The sequence below is a fragment of the Bactrocera tryoni genome, chromosome 3, assembly GCF_016617805.1.
Source record: "Bactrocera tryoni isolate S06 chromosome 3, CSIRO_BtryS06_freeze2, whole genome shotgun sequence".
In the NCBI taxonomy this organism is placed as follows: Eukaryota; Metazoa; Arthropoda; class Insecta; order Diptera; family Tephritidae; genus Bactrocera; species Bactrocera tryoni.
This window is the reverse complement of record NC_052501.1, coordinates 74,710,374-74,737,921: the sequence shown is the minus strand read 5'-3', so window position 1 is coordinate 74,737,921 and position 27,548 is coordinate 74,710,374. Positions and strand designations below refer to the sequence as shown.

Genomic DNA, 27,548 nt, shown 5'->3' with positions numbered 1-27,548 from the left:
GCAATTTAGCATTTAATAAAAAGCAAGCATATAATTTTGGCGTTTTGTTTAATAATTATAGTTACATTGCATTAAGTATTTTTTAATTGTGAATCTATTGTGAATTATGAAGATGCACGAAAGTTGCAAAGAGGAAACAAATGCATTCGTTCGTTCAAATGCAGCGAAATGGTTGCCTGCCGTTTGAATTGACGATTCAACACGAGCATCATGACATTTAGTGCGGACACAATAAAAGTGAATTGAAGTGAAAAGCGATATTGTGTGGTAATTCAAAGTTGAGATTAATTTGTTATAAAACTATTTAAGTTGGCATTTTTTAATATTTTATATAAGCACTTAGCTAGTATATACAATAGTACTTAGTTCCGACATAAGTTCAGTTACAAGTTCAGACCAGTATAACAAATTAACTATAATACATTTTTTAATGAAGCTAAATTTATTTAATTATGCATACATATATTATATGAGTGATGTAAAAAATTTTAATCGTAATTGTCACTTTTGCTCTCACTGCAGGGCTTTTGATTTGTGTGCTGGATCAGAATCTTGCTGGAAGATTCAATGCTCTTTACCGTTGAGAGTGTATTGCCTGCAAAAACAGCCAGATGGTACACTTAGCCTCAGTTTTATCCCCTTGTGCACATAAATGAAGAGGTGAAATGCCTTTACAGGAGAATTTTTGCATCTTTGGAAGTTTTTTGGTACATTATGACATTGTGCTTAATACAAACTTCTGCAGCATGAAGAATTGGTTTAACCTATATAATGAAAACTTTCACGTCAGCGGAAAAAAATGCTCTTTAATACGATTTCATGCATTTGTAAACTTTGTAACATAATTTATGGCAAGATCAAGTACTTGTATATTGAAATCTGTATCAAACACACTTCTTAGTGGATTAGACAATGTGCATATATAGCAACAACTCTAATCTAAATTCGAGTTGTAATCCACCCGAGCATGTCCGGCTAGTGCATATGATGTACTCCACTAAAATTTAACCAATTATATATTAATTCGTGAGTATCTATCATATTTTTATTTTACATAGTTTAAATTTTTTCTTTTATTGAAATTGATATACAAAGAAAATTAAGGATTCGAGTACCTACCCTTAAATAAAAGAAGTTGTTATGGTCTCGTAATTGTGTTAAATACTTGTATTTTTTTAGTTTATTTCTAAAGTAAAAAATATTTTGTTTCTATAAAAAAAAAAACAATAAAAGACAATTAAAACTCGACTACTTAAACAAATTTAAACTAAATAGTTTTAAATTATAAGTTAATACTTTTCCACATTCTAACTGTCCTTTTTTGTTAGGCTCTTGATAATTTCCTCTATACTAGCGGAAGATCCAGATACTAGCGCAAATATTGCAAATGCACATAATATAATATTCTTATATAGCTTCCATTTGCCCCATCCGAGACGATCTGGCCATAAATAAACTAACTCACAAACGCTGGGCACGAAGATGCCTAAAATTAATATAAAAATTTAATGCTTATTAATCACGAAATGATAAATATGTGTATGGCATACCGAGTATTGAGAAGAATATAGCACCGACAAGATTAATGAAAATTTCCAGACTTGGTAGTGCAAGACAAAAGCCACCACTAATCAGTATTATAACAGTACGTAAAGCTATCTGTATAATATTGTGATTTTTTTTATTGAATTTGTGTGCGATCAATTTCCACAGGATGTCATTGGGCACGTAGAACTGTAAGCCGTAAGTAAACTGTATCGCCACAGCCATCAGTAATTTTGCAGTGTCAGCCAAACTATAATATATTGTAAGTACATACATAATTAATTATAACATTCATATAATGCAACTCACGCATCGCCTTCTTGTAAATTCAATGTAATGCTGCCTTGCACAGCATCACCATAACGCACATAACCTAAAAAGCCGATAACGGCATATAATAATACAACAACGATCATAGATGAATTGAGTACACCAGGACAGCCAAGAAAGTCTTGTGGTTTCTTCATTGCATTTTCCACGGGCATAACTGAGCCGATACCCTCCATAGCGAAGATAACTGTGGAAAAGAAAAGTGGTATCTTTGTGATTCCACCAACTAAGTCCTTGTCGTCGAATACCAATGGTTCGCTAAACAAATAGTACAGCACAATACCGAAAGTGATCAGTATGAAAATATTTGCCATTGCGGAGAATGGCACTAGCCATCTGAGATTTCTTATTTGACCAATCAATAGGCAGGGTATGAGTGTCAGTGCAATATAAGCGCGCACACTCCACTCAAGACCGGTGTCATAGTTGATGACGTCGTGAAATGATTTAGCGATAAACACGATATACACACAAGCGGCGGCGTAATATGTTGCCATTAAACTTGCATCCACAAAAACTCTATGTGAGAGAAATCAATGTGAATATGAGAATTTTTAAAGAAATAATTAACTTACTTTGCAAATTTCGACCACGAACGCAAACGTTTGGGACCATTTTCAAAGGCTTTCTCCACAGTTTCAGCAAATCCCAAAGCAGGCACTTTGATGTCTTTACAGATGCTTTGTGAGGTTTTTACCTGAAATAAAGCGCGAACATAGTGAACTTTAAAACATTTTGAATTACTGTTTGATACATTGAACGCTTATGTTCGAGAAGGATTGCCAATTGTTTCAAATAAATGACATAATTCAAGCTTTTCGGATCCAGATTACCTGCAGACAATTTATTAATTGACTAATAGCCTTGACAGACGGCAGCGTTAATCCGGATTAACTGCGCACTTAATCAGATCAAAATTTGTAGGTGACAGACGGCAGCTATGCGAGTTTGAAACTCTCATAAACAGCTCATTGTCCTTTTTATAATATTTTCAATGAAAATTGATAGAAGATAAACATTACGGTTGTTAGCCGACCAATTTTACCAAACCATTTTTTATTACAAAAGCATATCAACACATTATTTTTAAAAATGCATCATAACATAGAAGTTTTATTGATATTATATTGAGAATTTGATAAACAGCTGTCAGGGTTGCTTGTATTTCATTCACAATAGATGAAAATTGGCCATTTTTAACAATGTTGCCAACGAAAATCTCACAAACTCCCTAAAATTTTGAGAGTTATTTTTGGATTCAGCAACGGAGTTAGCTGTGGTAACTCCTGAATTAATCCCGAAAAATGCAATTGATCTGGTTTAACGCTGCCGTCTGTCAATGCTATAAGGGTCGTTTCCTCAATGTCCGTTTAGCAGTTATCTGTAAGTTAAGTTCTGGTTAACTTAATCAAGACTCCTTCTTTCGGTAAATACCCTTTTTGAACCAAAACTTAACTGACAGATGGTTGCTAACCAGACATTGAGATACCGCCCCTAAATAATAAATGTTTTTCTAATATTTAGTTTTGCCGCATTTCCATAACCTACCAATATGTGCACACAATGCGCACAGAGGAAGCCCACCACCAACGTCGCAATCATACCGAACAGCAAACCGCCCGATTTAAAAGCCATTGGCATGGCCAAAATGCCGCTACCCAATGAGCTTTTAAGGAAATGCGCCATAGCGCCACTTGTCGACTGGCCTTTAGCTTGATCTCTATAATCCGCTGGGTTGTATTCACCATCATCTTCCGATGTTTTCACCAAGTCTGTGCTGAAATTTGTAGTAAGTTATTATATAATTACACAGTTTATTCATTATCTACTATCTAACCGTGAATTGAAATCATTCAGGCTCAACTCTGACTTTGAGGCCTCTTTAGCTTTTGACTCTGTCATCTGTAAAAAATAAAAAGAAATCTTGTTATATATTTTTTAAATGCATTAAACTTTTAGGACATTTTTTTCTTCTTCTTCTTTCTTTGGCTCTGCTAACTTGGCTTTAAGTTGCCTTTATCATTTGCGAGGTCATGCCAGTTGTACATCCCAAATGCACATATGTAGGTCCCTTGCGCGCCATTGCTTTCGTTGTCCATCCTTGGGTCTTCAGTCGAAGGAGCTAATCGCTGGAGAATCCAGCATGCGTCCAATATGATCTAACCAACGAATTCGTTGAATATACATAGTTTATTCACTGAACTAAAGCCATTTCGCCGTAGACTGCACACAGTTCGTGGTTTCAGCTTCTTCGGTACTCATCGTTCACGCGGACGACTCAAAAGATCTTGCTGAGAACAGTTCTCTCAATTCTGTTGACAAGAGTTCGTCACCTTTCCTAATACATATATAGCTGACGACAACAATGACGTAATTTCCAAGACGCGAGGAAAACCTCGTTTGGTACCGAACGGCTTGGAGATGTCTTCCATAATTTTTAAGGAGCTGATCGAACGTCTTAGGAAGGTTTTCCCAGATTTTGACGAATATGGTTGTGCTCAACCTCTTTCGGTATAATCACATGAGTTTCGCAGGGATATTACATATAGACATGTCGTCGAATAGGCAGCTCTTATCAGCGCTGTCGGAAGCATATTTGGAATCAACAAAAGAGAAGTGAGGTCGATCTGTTTGTTGAGGGTTTTCTCCAGAATTTGACGTGTTCTAAAATTTCGTCTCTGGTAGATTTGTTAGCTCTATAACCACACTGAAAAGGTTCAACAATTTTATCCAATGTTCTTAAGTCTTCGAAAGTACTGCGGGGTCTTCCTTTATGTGGAAATTTATTTAATTGACAAAGAAGAAGTGAGGTCGAGCTGTTTGTCGAGGGTTTTCTCCAGAATTTGACGTATTATAAAATTTCGTCTCTGGTAGATTTGTTAGCTCTATAACCACACTAAAAAGGTTCAATAATTTTATCCAATGTACTCAAGTCTTCGAAAGAACTGCGGGGATAGAACGGACAGAGTATAATCACATTCCAATGGGAATGTATTCATCCGACCAACCCATTTAATGACTGGAACATGTGTTTTTTCAGCTTCTCGTCGTCGGTTTTAAATAGCTCAGCCGGTAATCCAACGATAACCGAGTTTTTGTTAAGCCATTTTATAGCTGTTTTCGCCTTATCTTGGAAAACTGAAGCGACGATGACGTTATCACGGTAGGTTGTGACAGCACTTCTTAATAGTGTCGAGACGTATTCCCTTCTAATTACGAGTTCACTCTTGGTTTCTGTTATTCGATTTCTTTACTTGTCCTTACAGAAGCCCCGGGCTGGAAGCCATTTAATAATTGCTCTAATTTCTGGTAAAATTATTGAACTGAGCATGCTGCTACCCAGCAATTCAAGCTCTTTTAGGATAAATCCCAATCGCTTAGTCATTAATATCGTATCGAATGAAAGCTTATCACGAACAGTGAATGTGTCATGTGACAGTTTTCATCTGAAAATGGTCAATAATTTTTCCTAGCCTCCATGTAACTTCACTAGTGGAATAAAATATCTCAATAATATTAACTGGATCGCGGAATGATTCCACATGACTAGTTAATACCCTATTTTTCAGTTTATTTAGACTATCCAAGAAACCAAGAGCCTTAAATAGAGCAATTTCTTCAAACTGGCTAGCATATCTGCCATAAATCTTTTATATTATTAATTTACCAGCGGATAAAGTACTGATAAGATAATTACTTCCTGAGTATCTCCTTTAGTTGTTTACACAATTTCACAGATATGGCCGTGTGAACGTCATTGAGGTTGCTTATCACGTCATAATTGACACTATCTCGATTTGTGTTGAAGAGGTTTAACGGTTTCATTAAGTTTCCATTTTATATACGTAGCGAGATTAAGACTATTCGCACTCTCAATCTCATTTATGGACATATGAATACATGGACATACATGATTCCAAAATATTTGGGAAATTGACCTATTACGGTATAGTTTTCACTTCAACAAGCTTAAAATAACATATACCATCTGATCAAATTTGACTCAGACGGTTCTGGTCTGCGCGCTAAAACCGTATCGATATATTTTGTTGGTCGGGAAATCAATGAATACTCGAATTGTGCGAGGCTTCCATTCACCTCTGTTAATGACGACAACAACCAATTATAATTCTATTGGCATTAGAGAGATGGCAGACGATCTTAAAAAGTATATCTTATAGATCGTATGATTACATTTTGGTTATTCATTCCCCAGCAGAGAAGATTGCGCCAATAGTTCTCTGATTGGGAGTTTCAACGGCGAAATCTACATATTCACTGACAGATCAAAGGGTGAATGTCTAAAATTTAGTCTTTCGGGACAAAATTGTGAGTATAAGAGAAGGTGCTGGAGTGGAAAATAATCAAGTTTTCTTTTACCAAATTCACAGAGTTGCTGGATAAGTTTTAAATTGGTATCAATCCGATAGCACAATGAGTGTAATTATGGCCCCAATGCGGCCGCATGCGGTTCGAGGCTTATGAGCCTCTCTTTTCAGCCAACCAACCTATACTCGTATTCAATTCTATAATCGTAGTAAAATATTTGAATCTTTTTTATAAACGACGTCGAGTACAGGCGGTAAAAGAGATGCAATATAGCTGACGACCCCAAATTCATTAAATGAATTATTACTACCGATGAGATATGGGTTTATGAATATGGTTTCGAAACAGATCGAGGGAATGACGCTCCAAAACTACGCCTAAAACGAAAAAACCAAAATTCGCTGAATGTAGTGAAGTTCAGTCGAGGCTAATAACACCTGTATAGCCTTTATGGAAAATTGGGTCAAACGTTTGCATGCTTGTTGCCAATTTTGATGGCGATGAAGATTGGCATAAAATACCTGAAAATTTCGTTTTTTTAGTCCGTGTCAGATTTGATCAGAAGCTATTTCTGAATATGTCTTGAAAACTGAAGGCCATAACAGTCACGACTTATTACCAGTATATGGATGTATTAAAGATTGGTATTAAAATACTTTTAAATGTATATTTTCTCAGTCCGGGTCAAATTTGATCAAATGGTATTTCTGAATATGTCTGGAAAACTGAAGGCCATCCTAGTGGAGGTTTATAACAAGTGTATATATGTATTAAAAATTGGTATTAAAATGCGTGAAAATGTGTTTTTTTTTATCAGTCCGCGTCAAATTTGATCAGATAGTATTTCTGAATATATCTTGAAAACTGAAAGCCATCCCAGTGGAGGCTAGTAACAAGTTTATAGATATATTAAAGACGGTTATGAAAATACATGAAAATGTAGCTTTTTAATCAGTCCAGGTCAAATTTGATCAGATGGTACTTCTTAATATGTATGTATATCTTGAAAACTGAAGGTCATCCCAGCAAAGGCTTATAACAAGTGTACCTATATATGTATTGAAGATTGGTATTAAAATACCTGAAACTGTGTTATTATTTATTAGTCCGGATCAAATTTGATCAGATGCTATTTCAGAATATTTCTTGAAAACTGAAGTCCATCTCAGTGGAAATTTACAACAAGTGTACATATATATGTGTTGAAGATTGGTATTAAAATACCTGAAAATATTTTTTTTAATCAGTCCGGGTCAAATTTGATCAGCTGATATTTCTTAATATGTATGTATATCTTGAAAACTAGTCCACACCAGTGGAGATTTATAATAAGTGTTTGGAAAATTAGATTAGGCGTTGGCATGCTACTAGAAGCCTATTTTGAAGCCGATAATGAAGATTGGTTTCATTGAAAGTGTAGCTTTTCTTCGTGTCTTTTTAGCGTATGGCGCAAAATAATAAGGAAATCTATTTATTTGACTCATTTCACCGTTCGTATTCGAATTGAATTTCATTTTTTCACGTATCGCCTCTGAAGAAACTGCGAGCTCGTCACAAAATTTAGTTTTTTCATATATTGGCCACATGTTGGCACTTCAAAAAAAAAAAAAATACTTTCTTCACACACCAAATCGATCCGAAATACATTATTTATCTGTTAGCACTAAACTCTTACGTTTCAAAACCGCATTTGTCTACACTTTTTATATATATTTATATTTTAATATATATTTACAAATATATACCTGAAACGTACCGTAATTAAGTGAGAATTATTGTTGATTAGTACTTAATTTTTCGAAAACAATATTCTTTCTCTTCTTTCATTAATATATTTTTCTATTTTGCGATTTTATTTCATGCGACTTCGAAAAACGTAAACCACACGCGCGGATTGACCGACTTCGACTGATTACAAAGTCACTATATCGACAAGTGCATTACCAATTTACCAATAATTGCTGCAAATTTTTTTTCAGGTGCCACTTTAAAACCAATCACTAGAGGCAAGTAAACTTATCATATGTATTATACAATACCGATGACAAAAGGTTTGATAATATAAATCGTAAATGGACATGAGTATACACAGTAAAAAATATTGTTTCATATTTGATACACAATTTATAATTGTACCTTAGTAAAAGTTCATTGCCAAAGGAAAAAGTTTTACATAAATGTGTATGTCCTACAGGGTTTAAACTATGGCGAGTGGCCAATCGAATAAGCCACTCATATAAATCAAATAGATTAGCTTAATCAAATTGAGATAACATGAAAAGAACTTGTAATCGTTCAGCATGGTAGCCACAAATTTTGTTGTATTGAATTCAAACGGATAACGGCATTGTTGTTTTAACCAGAAAATATTTTAGCGAGCAGCATTTCAACATAGCACACAGCAAGGCTATTAACGAAGTTGACTCATGGGTTTTCCAAAATGACTAACTAATACGAGAAGTTTATTGCTTAGTCTGTAGTCAATGTAAACGAAAGTTAACCGTTAAGAACCCAGTTATAAATTTCTAATTAATTTAGTTAACATACTTAAGCTCGTCAGCACACTTTTTACGTGTGTTAGAAAGCAAATAAGCGTGAATTGTGTACAACTTAAGATAATAATATAAAAAATTAGCACATTTAAGTGCACCCACTCGCTGGGGACCCCTTTGAGTGCACATCAAATGTAAATCATACCTGCTTGAGTTCACTCTTCAGCGGAAATTTCTGCTTTAGTGTCCTATAATAACGCATTCATTTATTTAAAATAATGTTAGGTGCTACCGAACTAATTAATTAAATATAAACGCTTCAATTAATGATTTGATTGACAATTGTCTGGTTTATATTTTAATTAAAAGCTCCAATACGCATTAGAACAAGTATCAGTAATGCCCCTGTAGTATGTACCTCGTATACTTAAGTGGCAGATTTTTAATTTATGGCACCTTTGTAGTGGCAGCCATATGTATATATGTATTATCTGATATTTGTACAGGAAGTTAATGGTAAAAATAAAGTTTAAACGTCGTTTAATGAGTATGATTCATACCGGTATGCAAGTAATTTGGTTGTTAAATACTAAAACATAAACATTTTATTGCCTTGATTTACGTCAGTGAAGCGTCTGGTACTAGTTTATTGAATTTGATTCATTACATTACTAGGGCCGTTTTCTCAATGACCGTTACAAGCATGTGTCAGTTAAGTTTTGGTTATCTCAACCAAGGCTACTTTTTTCGGTAAAGTTGAGCGAAACTTAACTGACTGTGGTTACTTACTATTCGTAGATATTGAAAAAAGGGTCTATTAAAGTGTCATACGAAATTATCGAAATTGATCTGGCTTTTTCCAAAGAATTTTCGATTATGAAAGATTTGTAGCTCAGGATTCAGCTAAGACATCGCAATTAAACCTTTTACCAAATAGTGCTAAATAAGTCAACATCAAAGCAGAACCCGCAAATTGTAAAATTTTTAAATATTCGTCAATATTTTTATACTATCGCAACAATGTTGCTAAGGAGAGTATTATAGTTTTGTTCACATAACGGTTGTTTGTAAGTCCTAAAACTAAAAGAGTCAGATATAGGGTTATATATACCAAAGTGATCAGGGTGACGAGTAGAGTCGAAATCCGGATGTCTGTCTGTCCGTCCGTCAGTCTGTCCGTCCGTCTGTCCGTCCGTGCAAGCTGTAACTTGAGTAAAAATTGAGATATCATTATGAAACTTGGTACACGTATTCCTAGGCTCTATAAGAAGGTTAAGTTCGAAGATTGGCAAAATCGGCCAACTGCCACGCCCACAAAATGGCGGAAACCGAAAACCTATAAAGTGTCATAACTAAGCCATAAATAAAGATATTAAAGTGAAATTTGGCACAAAGGATCACATTAGGGAGGGGCATATTTGGACGCAATTTTTTTGGAAAAGTGGGCGTGGCCCCGCCCCCTACTAAGTTTTTTATACATATCTCGGAAAGTACTATAGCTATGTCAACCAAACTCTACAGAGTGGTTTTTTCAGGCATTTCCATATACACTTCAAATATGGAAGAAATCGGATAATAACCACGCCCACCTCCCATACAAAGGTTATGTTGAAAATCACTAAAAGTGCGTTAACCGACTAGCAAAAAACGTCAGAAACACTAAATTTTACGGAAGAAATGGCAGAAGGAAGCTGCACCCAGGCTTTTTTTAAAAATTGAAAATGGGCGTGGCCTCGCCCACTTATGGACCCAAAATCATATAACAGGATCTACTAGACCGATTTCAATGAAATTCGGTATATAATATTTTCCTAACACCCTAATGACATGTACGAAATATGGGTGAAATCGGTTCACAACCACGCCTTCTTCCAATATAAAGCTATTTTGAATTCCATCTGATGCCTTTTCTGTATAATACGAGTATATATGTACATTAGGAACCAATGATGATAGCGGAATAAAACTGTACAAAAATACGGTATTTGAAAAATATGTAAATGACGTATAATGAAATCTCGATTATCACCTTATCATGCGAGAGTATAAAATGTTCGGTGACACCCGAACTTAGCCCTTCCTTACTTGTTTTTTTTTGCCTTTAAAGTAATGCCGCAAAATGTAAATTAAACGCAAAATATTTAATTATTCGTTAATATTTTTTTTTTTTTTGCCTTCAAAGTAATGCCCAACAGATGTAATACCCTTCCGACAACGATTTCGAAACACTTTTCACAAGCACCTTTTCGGATGCCCTTCAGCTTCTTCAGCGAATTTTGCTTTATCTCTTCGATCGACTGAAAACGGTAACCACGGAGCTGCAATTTCAGTTTGGGGAACAAGAAAAAAATCAGACGGAGTCAAATCTGCTGAATACGTTGGTTGATCGATGATATTCATTGAGATTTTGGCTTTAAAATGGGTCATAATCGTGGCTCGATGCGATGGTGCATTATCAACGTGTAAAATCCATCACTTGTTCTTCCGCAATTCCGGACGTATTCGACGGATGTCTCAATATGACCAAATACGAGGGCAGCCATATATATTCTGGCCTAGGGCAACACTAAGTGTTGCCAGGTGCAATCTGACATTTCCTTTGGAAAGTTTGACATTTTTTAGCATAACATCACTCAGAACGTTTTGTCATTTAATCGTGAATTGTTTTATTTACAGGGAATTAAAAAATTCATCTCGGCCAAAAAATGGAATTAACTCGTGAACATTTTCGTGCGATCATTTTTCACAACTTTCGACGTGGATTATCACGACAAGAGCGCATCAATGAACTAAAATTTTTCACTGTGAAAAACTGGTACAACGAATTCAATCGTGGCCGACGCTCGCTCAAAGACGAATTCCGTGAAGGTCGTCCAAAAACAGCCGTTGTGCCAGAAAACATCGATGCCGTACGTGAACTGATAATGCAAGACCGTCATGTAACATACCTTCAGATAGAGGCATGCCTATGCATTTCTCCCACCAGCATACATTCGATATTGCATGAACATCTGGCCGTAAAAATGGTTTGTTCTCGTTGGATCCCGCACAATTTGACAATCGCTCAAAAAAAGGCTCCAAAGACTTCGTTGTATTTACGCTTTCAATACTTTCGAAGTCTGAGTCTACACGGACTGTAGCACTTTTACGTTGCAAAGCAAGTTTTGGCAATAGCACTGCAACTACTCTGAACTGCTCGTTTTACAGCCGAGGTATGGCCGCTGGTGACACAGCAAGTCAACACGCTATGCCCGCCAGTGGTAACAGCCAGTTCTCTCACCGACGATAACTGAATAAATACGCCACGTGCATCAAATTTCCTTGGCAGAAGATGGTGTAAAAATTTAACAATGGACGTGGCATCGTCCAGCTTTAGGTGAATTCCTATATCTCAGAACTTGTTTATCAATTTCAATGAAATTTGCTTTGTGCGGTTATACAGCCATTCCTATTACTCGCTGTTAAAATGGACGAAATCGGACAACAACCACATCTACTTCCCACATAAGACAACTTTCATTTCATCAAAATCTGTCACTGTCAGTATACAAATCAAACGCCAATGAGCATAACAGGATAAAGCTTTGCATAAGTCGTACTCTTAAGGTATTTATTCTTATGTTCAAGAATTGTCGATGTCGTGTAAAACATTTTCAATGATCCAGACAACAAATATCTGGACAACGGTGTATTTGGTTGATTTTATAACGCTTTTATTAGCTTCAACTGGTTTGGTTGTATGTTTGTGTGTATATTGACAAGTATGTTTGTGTGTATATTGACAAAATAATCAACAGTTTGATAGGCAAAAAAATACCCCTAAAACTGTGCATCTAAAAGCTTTAACTTTCCATGCTGTCAAGTCAATGACAAATGTTTTCAAACACATCCTTAAAGAAAGTAAAAATGCCATAGGCGGTTAGTTATAAATATGTTTTAAAAAGCTAAAAAACATAGTTTTAGGGGGTTTTAGGGTATATGAAATTAAAAGTGAAAAATAATTTTTCACATAAACGGATATTGACTGGAACCTATATTTCCAATTCTCGTTGAACTTAGGTAGAGGAGGTTAAAAAGAAAGCGAGTCTATGCCGATCACTTCTAATGCTTGCCTGAAGCGTCTTGTCGCATGTAGTCACAGAAACAATAAATACATTTACGCAAATAGGCTCTCCATTGTCGGACGCTCTTTGTTGTATGAAGGAAGGCGATATAGAATTGCCTTGTCACTTTCTTCTTTATTGCCTGGTTTTGCAGGACTGAGTTTGAAATATCCAGTACGCATACCTTTGGAGAACCTAACGAAGTGGTTGGGTTTAATATTGACCGCCTTAATCAATTTGATGTGAGCTACGAAGCGTTTCGTCCATCTATGAAGTGATGCACAATAAGGAGATTGTGGGTAACACAAAGCACAAATATCTATCCAAGTATGATCCATCGATTTTTGGATCAACCCTACGACTTAAGTTCTCCATGATACTAACCATGTTTTTACACAGTTTCTTATGGTCTAACCACGTGGAAACTGTTAATTTCTTGTACCTAAAGTTAGACGGCGATGACTATACGTACAGAAGAACTTTCCCGCAGCTGTTGCGCTGTGAAATGTTAAACAAAACAAGTAAGGAAGGGCTAAGCTCAGGTATCACCGAACATTTTATACTCTCGCATGATAAGGTGATAATCGAGATTTCATTATCCGTCATTTACATATTTTTCAAATACCGTATTTGAGTAAAGTTTTATTCCGCTATCATCATTGGTTCCTAATGTATATATTATACAGAGAAGGCATCAGATGGAATTCAAAATAGCGTTATATTGGAAGAAGGCGTAGTTGTGAACCGATTTCACCCATATTATGTACATATCATCAGAGTGTTAAGAAAATATTATATACCGAATTTCATTGAAATCGGTCTAGTAGCTCCTGAGATATGGTTTTTGGTCCATAAGTGGGCGAGGCCACGCCCATTTTCAATTTTTAAAAAAAGCCTGGGTGCAGCTTCCTTCTGCAATTTCTTCCGTAAAATTTAGTGTTTCTGACTTTTTTTGTTAGTCGGTTAACGCACTTTTAGTGATTTTCAACATAACCTTTGTATGGGAGGTGGGCGTGGTTATTATCCGATTTCTTCCATTTTGAACTGTATATGGAAATGCCTGATGGAAACGACTCTATAGAGTTTGGTTGACATAGCTATAGTAGTTTCCAAGATATGTACAAAAAACTTAGTAGGGGGCGGGGCTACGCCCACTTTTCCAATAAAATTACGTCCAAATACGCCCCTGCCTAATGCAATCCTTTGCGCCAAATTGCACTTTAATATCTTTATTTATGGCTTAGTTATGACACTTTACAGGTTTTCGGTTTCCGCCATTTTGTGGGCGTGGCAGTAGGCCGATTTTGCCCATCTTCGAACTTAACCTTCTTATGGTGCCAAAAAATACGTGTACCAAGTTTCATCATGATATCTCAATTTTTACTCAAGTTACAGCTTGCACGGACGGACGGACGGACAGAGAGACATCCGGATTTCAACTCTATTCGTCACCCTGATCACTTTGGTATATATAACCCTATATCTGACTCTTTTAGTTTTAGGATTTACAAACAACCGTTATGTGAACAAAACTATAATACTCTCCTTAGCAACTTTGTTGCGAGAGTATAAAAAAAAGGTCCGCAACTTACTTGCATTTATTTATTTTTTAATATCTATACATATAGTTAATATTTATTTAGTAAATAGTGTCATTTTTTATTTTTTACATGCAACAGTTTTTTACAATTAAAGCTATGACCTTGCCATTTTTTAACCTTTTATAACATATTGCTTATTCAATGCGCTGTTATTATTACATTATGTTAAAAGTAAATATAATATGGCTTTTAAGCTTTAACAGAACTTAATTTTTGTCGAGCTTCTTTGTTAAATTTTTATGTACAGCTTGCTCTTAAGCCGCTTATAGTTTTATAAAGGACGGTATTAAAAAATTAATTTTCTTAAGGTTTAGAAAATATTTACATACAAATTTTTATTATTTGTCGGATTTATATAAAGATATAAAATACTTTTGAAAGCATATTATTTGCATTTTATTCTTCATCATTATTTCTTTTTTATAATTTAATTAATAATTAATTGAATAATAACAATTGTACGCCATTTATTTCCTCTTAAGTACTTGTGTACATACTATTCATATACTACTATGTGCAAAAAATAGTAAAGCTCCCTCAAACTATTTTTGTATTAAATCATATTCAATATTATTAAATTATATTAAAAATATTAAATTTTTTTTTCGTTCGTAATTTATTGGACAAGTACTGTACTTTGGCCCTAATACACTTGCGCCAACGTTCTTTCCAATCCTCGAAACAGTTGTTAAAGTCAATTTCGGGAATAGCCTTCAATGCGCGGAGCGATTCACGTTTAAGGTCTTCAATTGACTCAAAACGTTTACCCTGGGGCGACCGTTTGAGTTTGCTGAATACCCAGAACTCACACGGAGCTAAATCAATCGAATACGGTGATTGCGGCACGATATTGGTTGAAAATTTGGCGAAAACGCACGAAGAATCAATGAAGTATGCAGCGGTGCATTATCGTGGTCTTAAACCAAGACCGTCAACACACAATTCCGGCCTCTTTTTACGAATAGCTTCAAGCAAACAACGCATGACACTCAAATAATATTCCTTGTTGGCAGTTTGGTCGGTCGGAAGAAATTCGGCGAGAAAACTGTCAACATAACCTTGATTTTTGATCTACTTTGGCGTGGTTTTCGCGGCTTCGTTTCAGCTTTGCCATATTAGACCGATTCTTCGTCTTTTTCCGAGTCGTAAGCATAGATCCAAGACTCGTCGCCAGTGATAGTACATTTCATGTTATCTTGGTAGTAGCAAAGCATTGTTTCACAGACGTTGACAAGCTGTTTTTCGAACAAATTTTGTGACTTTGGAACGTTTCGTGCTTTCACTTTTCTTAGGACCAAATGATCTTTCAAAATGGTCTTCACTGATCCTACCGATATTCCAACGATGTCAGTAAGATCTCTGACTGTTCGTCGTCGATTTGCAAGCACCAATTCCTTTATTTTATTGATGTGTCATCAGTTGATGTTGATGGGGGTTAAGGGGGTATTCTGGTCTAGAAATTAAAAAAAAATTTAATTTTTTTTTATACATTATTTTCAAAGTCTAACTATTCAGGAATATGTGTGCAAGTGGATTTTTTTATTTCGGAACGATACCCACGATTTCTCAGGTTCTACTGTACCGATTTACTTGAAATTTTTATAGAGTCTTCCTTATAGGCTTGTCTATGGTTGGAACTAACCCCATCACCAATATTTTTATTTTTATTATTTTTAAAAAATTCGAAATAGTCAAAAAAAGTGATTCAAAAAAATTATTTTTTCAGGCAGTCGCCATTTTGTGAAAAAAAAATTTTCCCTCTTTTTCATAATTTTTCATAATTTTTGAAATTTTTTACTTTTTTTAGTTTTTAACTTTTTTCTGTACTCTTCTAAAATTAACAAATAACTAATAAAAAATGTATAGTAAAAATATGAATTGCCTTTTTTTACGACACTTTAAAAATTACCTGAAATTCATGCTTCTAGACCAGAATACCCCCTTAAAGTCTTAATATTTTTTGCCCACAGTAAATATACTTTTTTACAATTTTTTTTTTTTAATTTATTATTGTTAGCTTAAATTAACAGGTGAATAATCCAACTGTTCATAAATGTTTAAAAAACTTATATATTTTCAGTGATTTTGAATTAATAACTACATTGATAAAAGTTAATATCGCATTTGCTTCTTCAAAACAGTTAACGAAAATGCTAAACTAATATTGATGATACAACAAAGTTTCTAAAATAGCAATTATAATAATTATTAATTATATTAACTTTTCTACAAAAAATAAATATAAATAAATTTCTGTTCGACCTAACCTTTGCCTTACGACCTACTACCTGTTTCATGCTTTCATTAGCATTCTTATAATTTTTGACACTTAGCGTGTTAAGGTTGTTAGGACTCTCGCAGAGTTTTTATTATTGACATTTTAGTTACTCGCTGTGATGCTCAAGCGTCTTCGATTCGCCTAGCGTTGTAGAGTAGCGAATCGAACGAACAACAAACTATCGTACAATTTCTAACTATTCGTAAAATTTGTTCAAACTACTTTTCACACATGCGCTCTTGTCTTGGGTTTATTACTTGGTGGATAAATTCTGCTTTATGCGTCAAAAAAACGTTTTAGTAACCACTTAGTTTACTAAAAAACAAATAATAATTGATGTTAAGTCTTAAAAAATAGTATGTGTTTTCATTTGTCTATTGAACTATTCACAATAGTAAAACTGCTCTAAAATATGAAACAAATTGGGAGGCTTGATACTATCTCTTTTACGAATTCAACACGAGAACTTTGTTGTTGCATTTACATGCAATTTTTTGAAAAGAGAGCAACGCACAAGGCATGCAAGCAGTGATATAGCGTCTCAAAGACCACGCCTGAAACAATACAGTCTTTGGCTAGGCTTTTCAGATTAATTTAAACTCCTTTTCGAAACTTGCTATTAACTAAATACTGTCATTAAGCACTAAATTTGCTTAAAAAGCGAATCACGTTCACACATTTAAATCACAGGTACTTAACAATGGATTATTGTATGTACAAACATTAAAATTCCTATTTAAAATTTATGCTTAAAGCACCTTAACTGGCGCTTGTTTGGCACATATACTCCTAAGACTAAACACTTTCAAACTTATACTAAGCACTAGTAATAATCTTAAAACTTATTCCGTGTACAATTTGATGATTTCATGTATACTTGCTGTTGAGCCAGCAACCAGAGCGCATATCGAAAAGGCAGCCAAAAAAATGTTCTTGTAGAGTTTCCATTTGCACCAGCCCAAACGATCGGGCCACAAGTAAACCGTCTCACACACGCTGGGCGCAAAAATGCCTGTGAAAATGTATAGAAAATTATTTTTTTGAAAAAAAATAGAAAAAAAATGTATATAAATATAATATACAATATAAAAAAACATGTAGCCTTCGCCGGTGCATTTTATATAGCATAAAAGGTTATAAATAGATTATTATTCGGGTTTTTATCGGTGTGCTGTATGACAGCTATATGCTATAATAGTCCGATCTAAACAATTTCTTTGGAGAATGTAGCGATGCTTTGGCTCATAATGTACGCCAAATTTCATGATGATACCTTGACAAATACAAAAGTTTTTCATACAAAGACTTGAGTTGGAGCGTTCAGTTTGTATGGCAGCTATATGCTATAGTGGTCCGACATGAAAAATTTCTTCGAAGATTGCCATTATTGCTTTGGACAATAGAGCATGTTAATTTTTTTGAAGATACCTTGAGAAATAAAAGAATATTTCATACAATAACTTGAATTTAATCTATCATTTTGTATGGCATCTATGTATATGCTATGTATAATGGTCCGACATGAATAATTTCTTTGGATACTGCACCATTTGCTTAGGCAATAATCTGTGCCAAATTTCGTCGAAATATCTTGTCAAATAAAAAATGTTCCAAACAAGCACTTGAATCCGATTGTTCAGTTTGTATGATTGTATTGCAGCTATATGCTATAGAGATCCTATATCTACGGATCCGGCAAATGTGTAGCTTCTTGAAGAGAAAAAGGCGTGTGCGAAGTTTCAAATCGATATCTCATAAACTGACGGACTAATTCGCATGTATGTATGTATACAGAAGGACAGATACACGGACGTGGCTAAACCAACTTAGCTCATCACGCTGATTTTTTATATACGTCTGTATGTATGTATATGTAAATATTTTTAAAGGATCTTCGACGTCTCTTTTTGACTGTTAGAAACCTTGTTCCCCCTGCGGGTAGAGATTAGAATTTACCCGTGGTAAGGCATGCCTGTCGTAAAAGGCGACTAAAATCCATATGCACTATGTCTTTCTTTCTGGGCTTGCTTTGAAATGTCAGCATAGTCTATGTCAGAAATAGTGCTACTATAATACTCATCTTGAATTAATTATTATACGCTTTATATTTATTCCGGGTATAAGGCATTTGTTTCACGAGACAAATGTCACCAGTCATTGAGTTCTAGGGGCTCAACTGTTAGTAGCAAAAGCTACAAGGTATTCCAGAGACTTTAACTTGGTACTACAGGGGGCAGTTATCCCATGGAGTTTACTCCAATCTGCTTATTGGGTTAGGCACTTGGTGGAGATTCGTGGTGGCTATGGTTCAAACCTAAAGGCAGGCAGGGTTGAAAAATTCAGTCCAATGTGGAGTCGCATTGCGGCCGGGTGCCGAACCCAAAGTACGGCAGAGGTTTTAGATCGGCCTCGTACCCGAAGAAGGCCCCTAAGGTGTTCCTATCCTCCTGAAACAATTGGAACCAAAGTGTACGTGTAAAATGTATTTATACTTTGGTTCTCCAAGGTATGAGTGCTGAATGCATTTATGCTTTGGGGCGCTGATCATAGCATTGTATTGATCTACGTGCTTCTAGAAAAATAAAACACCGTGAGGTTAGATCTTCGCAGGGAGGTACTTACGTAAATCACAACGGACTTTGTTAGAAACCTTGTGTCCAACTTACTATAACCTGTTCAGGGTATAAAAATGGAAAATGCATATAGAACTTACCCAACAGTGAGAAGAAGATGGCGCCCACCAAACTGATGAATGGTTCCAGATTAGGTATAGCTGCAGCAACACCACCACTAATCAATATAATACCGGTACGTAAAAGTATTTGTGTTCTATTATGATGTTGTTCGTTAAATTTGTGACTAATTTTTTTCCAGAGAATTTCGTTGGGTATGTAGAACTGCAGTCCATAGGTGAACAGTATGGCAACGGCCATCAACAATTTCGCCGTGTCAGCCAAACTACATAAATAAACAAATAAAAGCAGACGTTATAAGTAATTTTCAAATATTATTATATATAGCTGTATGGGTTTGATACTTACGGTACACCTTCCTTTAGATTCAAAGTAATGCTGCCAAGTACATCGCTGCCATAACGTGCATAACCTAAGAAACCGATTACCGCATACAATGACACTACCACAATCATAGCAGTATTGAGCACACCGGGGCAGCCAAGGAATCTTTGTGGGTTCTTCATCGTATTCTCGACGGGCATAACTACGCCAATACCCTCCATGGCGAAGATGACAGTCGCAAAGTAGAGCGGTAGCTGTGTGGCTTTCGCTATCAGCGGTTTATCTTCGAACACCAAAGGCTCGCTGAATAAGTAGTATAACACAATGCCGAATGTGACCACAATGAATATGTTGGCCATAGCTGAAAATGGTACAAGCCATTTTAGATCCCTTATTTGTCCAATTAACAGGCAGGGTATTACAACAATCGCAATATAAATGCGCACATCCCATTTAAGACCGGTGTCATAGTTGATCACGTCGTGAAATGATGTGGCAATGAACACCATGTAAACGCAAGCGGCGGCATAGTATGTGCCCATCAGACCGCCGTCAACGAATTGCCTAGTAAAGAGTGTGAAAGAGGGAGAGATAATGTGAGGTTAATTTTAAAGTAGTCCATTATTAATCAATTAAGAGAATATGGTAGCAAATACTTACTTCGCAAAATTTGACCATGAACGCAAACGTTTTGGTCCGTTTTCGAAAACCTTCTCGGCTGTCTCAGCAAATGACAAGGCAGGTACTCTGATTTCTTTGCAAATATCTTGCGATGTTTTAACCTGCAAGTGAAGATGACATTTATAGTTGCTGTGTAAATAAATAATCGGTCTTCCTATAATAAAGAATACTATAAGTGTAGCTTAAAATATGAAAATGACTACAAAGGGATGTCAAGGGAAGTATAGGAATGGACTATCACGAAGCTTACCCAAATTCCAAGTTAAACGCCTTCACTGCCTATACAATTCACGCGCAAACGACTTTAACTATTCGGCATTCCGACTTGTGGAGAACACACCGCTAACATCTCAGACAGAATCCGAAGTCTGGGATATTCTCAACAAACCCAACGTACCGAATGTACTTATAGGTCACTCGATCATTAGGACTATTGTCCCAACGATCCTGCTACCTACACATCACCTTGTCATCTAGAAGCCTCCTGCTCCTTAGACATACCTTCCTCTTCACATCATTATCGGAAATTCAGTCATTCCGCAGCAACAGCACGCTGTATGATAATCAGGTCAGGAGGGGGTGCACCTCCTAGTCGACCATTAGGACTATTTTCCCAAAGGTTCTGCCACCTATACATGATCCTATCATCTAGAACCCTTCACATCATTATCGGAAATTCAGTCATTCCGCAGCAACAGCACACTGTATGACAATCAGGTCAGGAGGGGGTGCACCTAACATAAGTTAAGACGGTGCGGCACACAGGCTAGCTGCTTCCTACCATACAGCGGCTCCATACACACATTACTTTGCTACAACTTTTAAGGCAAATCGTTAATATGGAAACTAACTTGCAAAATATCCTATTCTGAATGATAAAAAGAAGTATGTATATGGAGAGCATTGGTTCACGTGTTTTGTCCGGTTTCAGTGATAATAATCGCCGGCGTACGATAAAACCTCTGTTTGGTTGGCCCAGTAACAAAGTGTACTGAACTTCGAGTAAATATTTCTTTACGAGTATTTAGTATTATAAAATAGAACTTTATGCATTTATGATTGGAATGTGTTTTTAAATAATGCCACCTTTCAGGTAATCTTAGCAACAAATCATAAAGTGGTGATAAATATTTACTGGCAAAATAAAACTCTTTCGAGGGGGCTAAATCAACTCTGAGACAATAAATATTGCTTTGCTATCAATAAAGTCCAGGTTTTGCTTATGACATGACAAAAAAAAAAAGAATTACGACATGGCAAAACAACAAAACGCGTGCCATAAATGTAGCTATAAAATTAAATGACCGAAATGAACATTTTTGCCGATTTTCGGTAATTTGGAAATTTTTTTTTAAGGAAAACATTTCTTATAGTCTTTACTGATACAATATCTGGCATATAAATCGTGTAGATTAGGCCAATAACGATAATAGATGGGATAAAGAATAATCTTTTTTAAGGAATGTAAGGTCAAGATTGCGACGTGTGGCGTCATCACCGAAATATTTTGAAAAGGTGGCAAGAGTCAAACTTTTATTTTAATTTTAAGCAAAGCTTGCTCTGTTCTCGTTCGTGTAATGCCTTCATTTGTCAGAGGCATTTTGAGAAAATTAGCGGAATAAAAAAGCCGTAAACGGGCTCTGCAGGCTCACTATTGGTTAAAACATCGGTTAATTACCCAATAGCGCTAGCAGAGAATTCGTTTAAAGTTTCTATGAGATTTCAGTTAAAGCTTCTATGAGTTTCTTAACTGATAATCTAACCGAAACCCTTCTGTATGTGTGATCGTTCCCACCTTTCTTACACATAGGGGTTATGAGACAGCACGGCGGGGAGAATGTGTAGTTTCAACACTAAATCTATCAATGTATTAGCGTTTCGGTAGCCCAAACATGCTGGCTCCTAACATTCTTGAGAAGGTTCATGAAATATTTACTTAGTTTGGATTGAAATAGAACTAAAATCTTGGAAATTTGTGCAATTTAATTATTTTCTATAGATTTCTTTTGGCTTTAGTTATGTTAAAATAAATTAAATAATAATGAAAAACATGCTCACCAATATTTGCACACAATGCGTACAAATGAAGCCGACCACCAACGTGGCAATCATGCCGAACAGCAAACCGCCATTGTAGAAAGCCATGGGCATGGCCAGAATACCGGTGCCTAATGAGCTTTTCAATAAATGCGCTAATGCGCCACCTGTCGTTTGACCCTTGACTTGGTCACGATGATCCGCTGGGTTATACTCATCGCCAAGCTGTGCCTTTTCGGTTAGCTGGGTGCTGAAATTTTTAGTAAAGAGTTTCATTTGATTGAAAGAATGTTTTGTTTGTTAAGAAATTTAGAAAAACAGTAATCAAACTGAATCAAGCGTATGAGCGAAATATTTTCTTTTTACAAAATTTGCAAAAATCATCTAAAATATGTTTATTAACTCACCGTGAGTTGAAATCATTCAGTGTAAATACTGAATTTGACTTTTCTTTGGAAGTTGGTATTGAAGTGGTGGAATCCGCCATCTGCAAAATATTGAATAGAAAAAAATTATTAATCAGATAGATTATTAAATTAGATACAATAATTCTTATTTGAATAAAATTGAAGTTATAATAGCTTATATATGTACGTAGCTTCATATTTTAGTTCTAAATATTAAAAAAAAAAATTTTTGTTTAGATTTCTTAAAAAGAGGGCAGCGCAATGACATTTTTTGCGAAATTTGATGGGTTAGTCCTCGAAATATTTTAATACATAGTATGTACAAAAATTATATAGAATTTGTATTAGATATTTTATTTTATTATTATAGATATTTATCTCTGATATGAATGTTAGCCTTTACCTCTCTGGGATGTTCTAAGTTATATGGTTACAGCGAAATCAGCTTAGGAGCTTGTTTTTTAAATCGTCACCATTTATATGAATAAAAATAATAAAATTTTGTTAAATAATATTCAATATGCACTTTTTTCCTAATTTTAATACTTTAAAAGCAAAGCAGCTGATTTTGACAGCTAATGAATACGGGTGGGAAAAAATATTAATTTGAACCACTACTGTGGGCAAAAAATACTAAGACTTTGTTCATACAAGTAATTTTAAAATTCTTAATTTATTCTACAAAATCTATGCGTCCCCTCAATGTAAACTCACTTGGCGCCAATACACTTGTGCCACCGTTTTTTTCCGATCCTCGAAACAGTTTTTAAAGTCAATTTGCGTAATAGTTCTCCGTGCGCGTAGCGATTCACGTTTAATGTCTACAATTGACTCAAAACGGTTTCCACGGAGCGGTTGTTTGAGTTTGCTGAATACGCAGAAGTCACACGGAGCTAAATCAGGCGAATACTGTGGTTGCGGCACGATATTGGTTCAAAATTTGGCGAAGAACTCACGAAGAATCAATGCAGTATGCGACGTTGCATTATCGCGGAGGAAAAATCAAGAGTTGGCGGCCCATAATTACGAGCTCTTTTTACGAATAGCTTCGCGCAAATGACGCATAACAAACAAATAGTATTCCTTGTTGACAGTTTGGCCGGTCGGCAGGAATTCGGAGTGCACCACAACTCGGTAATCGTAGAAAAAAGTCATCATAACCTTGATTTTTGACCTGCTTCGACGTGACTAGGCTCTTCTTTGCCACGATATCTGGCCCATTGATCGTCTGTTTCCGGGTCGTAAGCAGAGATCTAAAACTCATTGTCAGTAATAATATTTTTCATATCGTCCTGGTAGTCGGAAAGCATTGTTTCACAGACGTTAACGAGCTGCTTTTTGAAAAAATATGATATTTTGGAACCAATCGTGCTTTCAATTTTCTTTGGCCCAAATGATCTTGAAAAATGGTTTTCACTAATTCTCCCGATATTCCAACGGTGTCTGTAAGATCTCTGTAAGATAACTGTTAATCGATTCTCAAGCAACAATTCCTTTATTTTATTGATGTGATGATCATCAGTTGATGTTGATCATCAGTTGATGTTGATCATCAGTTGATGTTGATGGTCGTCCTGGACGTGGTTCGTCGTCAACGCGCCCCTCTTTGTGTAGTTTGTACCAATAAAAAACGAAACACATTGTAGCGAAGGTCTTTTCCAACATTCTGAAAGTTTCGGTACACAAAATTTGTTGAATATGTATGTACTTCACAAAGTCAAGCGTTTATTAAACACTAATGTTTATGATTTTTGATGTGGCATTTGACAAAGATGTCACTAATAGTCGTACCAACCTAAAAAAAAAAAATTCGACGAATGGGGTTTCGCGCTAAATTTAAAATTAAAAGTCTTACTATTTTTTGCCCATACTTTAATTTCGACAGTTTCGCATAGTTAAAGCCATAATTTCTTTATCTTTTCAAAGCATTGGCTTATAAAAACTATTTATTGAATTAAAAATTTGTTATTATCGAATTCTTGTTAGACGAATTATATTGTAAGCATGCTTTTCAAAAATAAAAAATGTCTCAGACAACTAAACAATTGCAGTAATTCGATTTTCTTTTTTACTTCATTCAGACTGCGTTATCAGTTTTTCATTCTAATGAATGGCTATTTTATCAAATACCGAGCTATATTTTTTATACTATAAAATGCAATTAATGCCAAAGAAATCATTTATAAATATTAATTGTTTTTGCCCTCGTTTTTTCGAAAACGAAAGTCCAACTGGCGATTTCAATATAAATCCGAAGTAAAGGCATTATTTACCTACAATGAATTTAAGTACAGGTTCAAAATATTAAGCATTTACTTAGATACTGAATAAAATTCGTTAATGACTGCCAACGTGACGCTGATGGGAGGTGGTATTGAAAAATTTTATAAATGAGAAATTTAAACTTAGTACATAGTTAGATATGCAAAGAAATTCACACGCTCTAATTCATTATGATGAATGAGTAACGTATAAGCTTGAGTATTTATACGCAAATACTCGTAGAAAAGCCTAAATTAAATATTTGCTAAACATTTTTAATACTTTAATATTTATTATTTGATAGAAGAGTGAGTATTTCTTGTAATATATTCATATGTAATACTGAAACTCATAACAGTTTTTTCAGGTATTGTGTCTTTCAGAGTTAATTCTGCTTAAGAGAATGGTAGCCAAGTAAAGCTGATACAATTCCACCCACCCAAAGGGTTCTAGATTGTCACGGTGGTTTGGCTTTTGGTGCTTATTATGTTTGAGTTGTGGTTTTCATTCAGGCAATACTTCTTTTCAAGATTGACTTTTTGACAACTCTTACGAGTACTTGATTTATAATCAGTTGATTTTTCATTCATTTCAAAATGAATAGATTTACTCTGTAACAACGTTTGCAAATCGAGTAAGTTTCTTATGAAAAAAAAAAAATATTTTACCCTGTAGTCATATGTTTTAAGAGCGTAATAATGGTTCGATAAGAGCGATTCTTCAACGGCGAAGCTCACTTTTTGTTGTAAGCCATTGTTGAGACGCCCCTAACTCCTCAAATTCACTATTTGATATGGACACAGGGTAACATTGGTGCATATCTCTCGAAAAATGAAGACGGATATAATGTTACTGTCATTAGGGAACGCTATAGAGTCATGATTAATGACTTGTTCGCGCCAGTTTTGGGGTATGTTTATGTGTACGATCTTTGGTTTCAACAAGAGGTCGCTACATGCTATACAAGCAATTGTACACCCAACGAAATAATCAGTCTATTGAAGAAAATTTTTGGTAAACGCATGATATCGCGTCGTGTGCCTGTAGCCTGACCACGAAGATCGTGTGATTTAACCCAGTGTACTATTTTTTGTGGGGTTATCTGAATTTGCTTGTATACGTTGATAAACCTGAGACGTTTGCCGCCTTGGAAGAGTATATTCGGCGCGTTATAGTTGACATGTGTCTCCAATTGCAGTGAAAAGTGTAAAAAAATTGGGCCACTCGGCTGGTATTTGTTAGAGTCAAACTCGGCGATCACTTGTACGAAATCAGTCTTAAAACATAATAATAAACTCTTATCTTTATAATGAAGCTAAATTTTTGTAGACAACATTAAAGGGGTGTTCTTGTCTAGGATTTTGAAAAAATCGATTTTCTTTTGCATATCTTGAAAGTTCAGACTTTCAAAAATATAACCTTGGAAGGATTTTTCAAAATTCGACTTATTTTCGGAGATACAGCCGATTTTGTGACGTGGCGTCCGTGTTCACTAGAATTGTCTCCTAAACTTTGAACGCGTTTTTCTCAAAACTGACATTTTCGGAGCGATACCCACGATTTCTCAGGTTCTACTGGACCGATTTACTATGGTTGGAACTAACCCCATCGCCAAATTTTTATTTTTATTATTTTTAAAAAATTCGATTTAGTCAGAAAAAGTGATCCAGAAAATCTTTTTTTTTTCAGGCAGTCGCCATTTTGTAAAAAAATGTTTTCCCACTTCTCCGTAGTTCCGGCCATTGCGACATTGTTATAGATTAATAATCTTTTTTTTTGGTTTCAGATAACTAGGAGGGTTGAAATCATGGGTATGGTCACGTGGAAAGTTTTAAAGGCCCCCCACTTCGCCAGATCATAATTTTTGAAATTTTTTACTTTTTTTAGTTTTTAATTGTTTTCTGTACTCTTCTAAAATTAACAAATAATTAATATAAAAATGGATAGTAAAAATACCAATTACCTTTTTTTTACGACACTTTAAAAATTACTTGAAATTTATGCTCCTAGACCAGAATACCCCCTAAAATTATACCCGCTTTATGTCTTCTGGAAATCCACAGAACTAAAAGAAACACTCTACCTGAATAAAATGTTGATTGCCAAAGTTTCGAAAATCCTTGTAAGGAGCCGGATATTCAGTGCCTCTCTTAACCTTAGTCAAATCATAATCGTTTCGAATAAAATTTTTCGATTTTTATAGACGCCGTAAACGGTATGCCTGATAAAAATCAAGCGAACCACCTTTTCGCAAGAATTGTTTTGCAATGAAATTGTTTATGACTTTTTTGTCACATTACCGGTAAATCCATCCACACAATTAAGCATTCTGTTAACAGGGCTGTTAACAAGCTCTTATCTAATCGCGTCTTAACAATTCTTTGGACACTTCTGATTGTTGGTTTTGGGCAGCGGCCGGTTGTTAGCGAGCCAAACAAATTTGAGTAGCTGAAGTGGCGCCGATCG

At 35.3% G+C, this 27,548-nt stretch overlaps 2 protein-coding genes across 4 annotated transcripts in view; both read right to left on the bottom strand.

Moving 5' to 3' along the window:
* Nucleotides 1–1,235: 1,235 nt before the first annotated feature.
* On the bottom strand, nt 1,236–8,098 carry LOC120771287 (proton-coupled amino acid transporter-like protein pathetic). 2 transcript variants are annotated; one of them, XM_040099218.1, is made up of 7 exons: nt 7,950–8,098; nt 3,713–3,777; nt 3,424–3,652; nt 2,451–2,572; nt 1,855–2,394; nt 1,551–1,795; nt 1,236–1,486 (listed from the first exon to the last, which is right to left on the bottom strand). In XM_040099218.1, exons 2-7 carry the CDS (start codon nt 3,775–3,777, stop codon nt 1,308–1,310), a joined length of 1,380 nt encoding a protein of 459 aa, XP_039955152.1. In that variant the 5' UTR covers nt 7,950–8,098; the 3' UTR covers nt 1,236–1,307. The 2 variants fall into 2 exon arrangements, with proteins under 2 accessions (XP_039955152.1, XP_039955151.1); XM_040099217.1 differs by having other exon boundaries at nt 7,961–8,098.
* Nucleotides 8,099–16,339: 8,241 nt separating this feature from the next.
* The window catches only part of LOC120771911 (proton-coupled amino acid transporter-like protein pathetic), a 41,924-nt gene continuing 30,715 nt past the window's right edge, over nt 16,340–27,548 (bottom strand). For both annotated transcript variants that reach the window (XM_040100197.1, XM_040100198.1), the window contains exons 2-7: nt 22,821–22,900; nt 22,435–22,663; nt 20,356–20,477; nt 19,720–20,259; nt 19,392–19,636; nt 16,340–17,690 (exon numbers count right to left, since the gene is read on the bottom strand). In XM_040100197.1, coding sequence (XP_039956131.1) covers nt 17,521–17,690; nt 19,392–19,636; nt 19,720–20,259; nt 20,356–20,477; nt 22,435–22,663; nt 22,821–22,900 — 1,386 coding nt within the window. In that variant the 3' untranslated portion in view covers nt 16,340–17,520. The remainder of the gene's footprint in view (nt 17,691–19,391; nt 19,637–19,719; nt 20,260–20,355; nt 20,478–22,434; nt 22,664–22,820; nt 22,901–27,548) is intronic.

Bases quoted from the DNA above. Each gene is read 5' to 3' on its own strand.
- LOC120771287 (XM_040099218.1), bottom strand. From the start codon at position 3,777: ATGACAGAGTCAAAAGCTAAAGAGGCCTCAAAGTCAGAGTTGAGCCTG. The intron at 3,653-3,712 runs GTTAGATAGTAG...TACAAATTTCAG, and splicing joins CTGAATGATTTCAATTCACG to CACAGACTTGGTGAAAACAT. The intron at 2,573-3,423 runs GTAGGTTATGGA...GCTTTATTTCAG, and splicing joins CGCATTGTGTGCACATATTG to GTAAAAACCTCACAAAGCAT.